Below are 4438 nucleotides of genomic sequence, written 5' to 3'. Positions count from 1 at the left end.
CCTGCATTCCCAGGACCGCCTCTACTCACAGGACCGCCTTCACTCCAAGGATCCGCTGATCTCCCCTGACAAGATGATGTCCATCAAGCGCTCGGGGTTCCACAGCGACAAGTCCATGTCCAGAGCCATATCCCACACGGATGTGTTTATGCCCACCACGCCTATCCTGGACTGCTACAAGATGACGAAAATGCACTCCCATCTCAGTGCCTCGAACAACACCCCGCAGAACACTGCGACCATGAACCAGACAGCCTCCAAGAGGCAGGCCTTCGCCTCGCGCCGCACGCAGACGATGGAGCAGCTGCACTACATCCCGCAGCAGCATCACCATCACTACCGCACAGGGAGCAAGACTGAAGTAACTGTTTAACCGCTTGCAAACTCGCGGACGGTTGAGCCACAAGGCCAAGCAACAACAGAAGCGTCCAAGAGCCAGACTAGACTCGGATCCGGTCCTTTTCAGCAGTTCTCTAGTGACTGACCCAGCACCAGCTACTCTAGAGTCAACACTGAGACGATTCTGTGTGCATAGCCATTCATTTATATCTGTTTGTTGATCACTAATATGGAAGGACTCACTTGCCAGATTCAGCATTCGTAAGGGCTTTGCATGGGGAGTCGCACAGAGCGTCAGAAGAAACAGCGTACGATGAAAGGTATGGACATGGAACAGAACTGTATAAATTTATATATAAATACAGATGTATAGATATATATATAAATACAAATACTGTTTGTACTTCTGGTCCTAGTCAATATCTTTAGAAGTTCTCATGATGTTCGCGCACTTTTGGTGCCTCTACGAAAATGTTCCATTTCAACAACGAAGTGGTTTTGTGGGTTAAAAAGCACAATCAAGTAAAAGTTGCGTTTCGTTCTGTTCTGTTCATTCGTTCGGTTGGCTATGGCTAGCAAGTATCAGTTTGTTCTTCAGTTATTGGCCATTAATTGTTTTGCGAAGATGATTGTAAATAAGCTCTTTTAGCCACAGTAAATGGACAAGTCTGCTCTGGTTGGCAGTTGTATTATTGTAGTTTGATTTTTAGAGATTCAAGACTTCAGAACTATAGATAACCCACTAACCCAGTGTTGGACCATTTAAATTAATATGATACTGTATGTGTGTCCTTTCAAATGTGTTTGTAGAATGGGAATCGGGCAAATGTTGTTGAAAAAAATGACAACTGTTGATATCTGGCTGTAGACTGTGTTGCAGTGACTCATAAGACAAATGAGTATATTATGCTTGTTGTAGTAGCAGCTTCAAATAAACTGTCCTTATTTTTCTAAACATAAAAATGAATGTGAAAAAGGTTTGTGTGCCTCAAAAAACACTGAAATACAGTATACGAAAGAGCTTCATGATATAGAAAACAGCTAAATTCAGTGAATAAAGATAAGCCATTTTTAAGAAAACAAGGTTAGGCTTAGCTATAGTTCATCGTAAAATACACTGGGGTGTATGATGAACGTCACCTGACCTAAACAGGTCTCATCCGCTTGTCGGATGCCAATTTCTATGGATTTTTAAGGTAATCAGCTAACCTAGATAGCTTGTTTTTTATTGTTGCTGTTTTGTTCAATTTTAATATCTGAGAGTTAGAGTGAAGAAAAATTAAAAAAATTCAATATCAGTCTGCATATGTCTGCATATATCAAAGATGATCATAACCCATGTCCATCACATAAGCAGATTGATATCAAAAAGTTTTTTTTTTCTTCTTTCTTACTTAATATAAACCAGCTCCACATTTTCCGAAGCACATACAAAAGACCTGGGCCCTAATTTCTAAATTGTTGCGTAGAAGTGAAATGTGGCCAGATTATTCTTCAAAAATTATCTTTATGCGCTTCACAGAAGAACGTTATACAGGCTTTATAAAATACGGGTTGCACATCACAAACGTCTGTATTCGTTAAAACAGGTTGCATTGCTTCCGGTTCAGGGCCCTCATTTACAAAAAGTGCATGTGTACAGATTTGATCTTAGAGTGTGTGTCCTCACCAATGTTCATATTTAGAAAAACGGACTTTGATTTGAAAAGTGCTTACTTTTCAGTGTCCGAGTACTGCAGGTAATTGGAAATCCGAGCAATTCTTGCCACTCGCCATTCTCAAGTAAAGGATTTGGACGTTGACTGGTGCTCTATTATATGTTAATGACATTAATTAGGCATCGTTTACAGATCTGAAAATCTGAAAGAGAGGAGTATGCACATATTTTGTGCGTATGTTTGTTCTCTGAATCACATGTACACACATTTAAGAAATGATCGTAAGATCAAATGTAAGACTGGCCATATTTCATGGAAGTCAACGAGGAGAAAATGACAAAAAGCACCATAAAAATCTCATCAAAACCAGTAATTGACTCTTGCACAATATTCGACACTATTCATATGATTTAAGGAACATGTTCATTATAGTTCATGAGAGAAGTAGAGATGTGAACAAAGTGTTCTTTTTTTGTGAAATCCATTATAAACTGAATCAATTTACAAAAAGATGTATACGGCCAACAAATGTGAGCTGCGGAGGACAGCCATCGAAACGCAGCTAAAGTCACACAGGTTTGGAACAGCATGAGACAGGCGAACCCGTTTAACCTTACAGTTCAGCAGCTTTCTCTTCAGCATTTTGCTACAGACAACCTTGCCTGAAAGTTTCAGGAAAACAGCTATTAATTTTTAAATGGTTTTTGGTATATTTATAAATCATATTACATTTTAACTTTGGGAACACTTGTGTAAAATAGTCTGAGAGGAAAAGAAATGCAATTACATTACACCTAGAAATCAGAGCAGCATGACAAATCGCCACGTCTTCCCCGTACAGCTCTCATGCAGAGCCAGAAAAAGCCCATGTGTCTTAAAACTAACCAACCGAACACGCTTCAGCAGCTAGCTGATATGTTGGGTTGTTTTTTTTCGTTTTTGGACACGTGAATTAATACCCACTGCTCGCGTACCAGCCGGAGCTGCCGGAACCTCCTTTAAATTCATTGGACTTCAGGGGTGAAAATGCAATTCTCACACACAAACAAAGCCTTTTGCATTTACATTCCTTATTTGCAAAAGCTTTAGGAGTGAGACGGCCTCCTATCTCAGTTCCCATGTCTTCCCTATCAGCATTTAGATGAAAATATGACACTTAAATGGAGTCCGTGTAGTAGACTGGTTGAAGTAAAAGCAGAAGCACGAGGCGAGCGAAAGCTTCCGCTCTGCAAATGGCTGCTGACTAAAAACATCGGTCCCATATAAAATAATGAAAAGCCCTCTAGGTTTCCACTTCTGAGAGCAATGTATTGTTCAGGCAAAATGCAATGTTTCGTACTAAAAATGTTATCCCAGTCAGGTTGAGGTTTAACGCAGGCTCTCCCTGTATGAATTTGGAACACAATCCGTTAATTATTTACCGTCTGTCTGTCAGAACGGCCGAGCGCAGAGACGAGAGGCAGCTTTTTAACTGCAGTAGATGGGAACGTGCTTCTGAAAAAGGCATTTTTCTATTGAAAACTGACAGTTTAGTCTTTGTGCCTGTACAATAATACACTGAAAATACTTTCCATCATTCTCTTAAGGACTCTCATAAGGGTCGAATACGCCACATAAATCTTCATATTCCGCACGGTACTTGTGAATAATACAGGCAACGGTGCATTTCAAAAGCTTTTAGAGAGAACAAAGCGGCTCCAAGCGCTTCCAATAAGTTTACAGTTTGCTCTGGTCTCAAATTACCATATTTCAGAAAGCCAAAGTGAAGAAATGCTGTGATTCTCTGCAAATTAGTCTGCTTTAATATTACATACACTGCGCCATCGCCGGCTCTCTCCTAAGTAATTTCTCAAGACTGACCTGTAGCCTAGCAACCAGCATTTCCCATGGAAATGATTACAGCTTCCTCTTTTACATTCTGAGCAGGAGTCTGTGATAGATTTCCGCTGTAGCCTGACACTTTGCCCAGCGCATGCACCTGGCGGCGCAAACATCCGCTGTGTGAGGTGAAATATGAATGGTCAGGTGTGAGCGGTGCACATGTTCAGATGATTCTGAGTCACCGATGCCACCGGACAAACCTGCACTGCCCCTGATCTTTGACCCAAACTTCCTTCTTACTTGAGAAGAAATACACGTTACGTACTACTGTAGCCTATCAATAAAATATTCGATATTTAAAGGTGACTCTGTCATCGTCACACTCGTGTCGCTCTAAACCAGCATCAGTTTCTTTCTTTCACAGGACAGGCTGAATGTTCAGACTCTAAAATGAAAGCGATCAGGGGCATGTGAAGCTCCGAGAGATTCAGAAACAGCCTCAAAAGTAGTCAATATGATTTTTCCAAGTCTTCTGATGTCATATGCTAGTTATCACACTGATGTCCTGTCCATTGCCACAGTCCACAAATCTCATTTGCCCGTGCGCATATACATATACA

General features: G+C 40.9%; 1 protein-coding gene across 4 annotated transcripts in view; it reads left to right on the top strand.

Annotated features, from left to right (window-relative positions):
• Positions 1-637, top strand: part of LOC107670553 (protein shisa-6 homolog) — a 59826-nt gene extending 59189 nt beyond the window's left edge. For all 4 annotated transcript variants that reach the window (XM_016463196.1, XM_016463195.1, XM_016463194.1 and 1 more), the window contains one exon: positions 1-637. This exon is cut by the window's left edge and continues 409 nt beyond it. In XM_016463196.1, the coding sequence (XP_016318682.1) occupies positions 1-373 (373 nt within the window). In that variant the 3' untranslated portion in view covers positions 374-637.
• Positions 638-4438: the final 3801 nt, after the last annotated feature.

The sequence above is a fragment of the Sinocyclocheilus anshuiensis genome, unplaced genomic scaffold (assembly GCF_001515605.1).
Source record: "Sinocyclocheilus anshuiensis isolate Anshui unplaced genomic scaffold, SAMN03320099.WGS_v1.1 scaffold989, whole genome shotgun sequence".
Taxonomy (NCBI): Eukaryota; Metazoa; Chordata; class Actinopteri; order Cypriniformes; family Cyprinidae; genus Sinocyclocheilus; species Sinocyclocheilus anshuiensis.
This window is presented reverse-complemented; position numbering and strand designations above follow the sequence as displayed.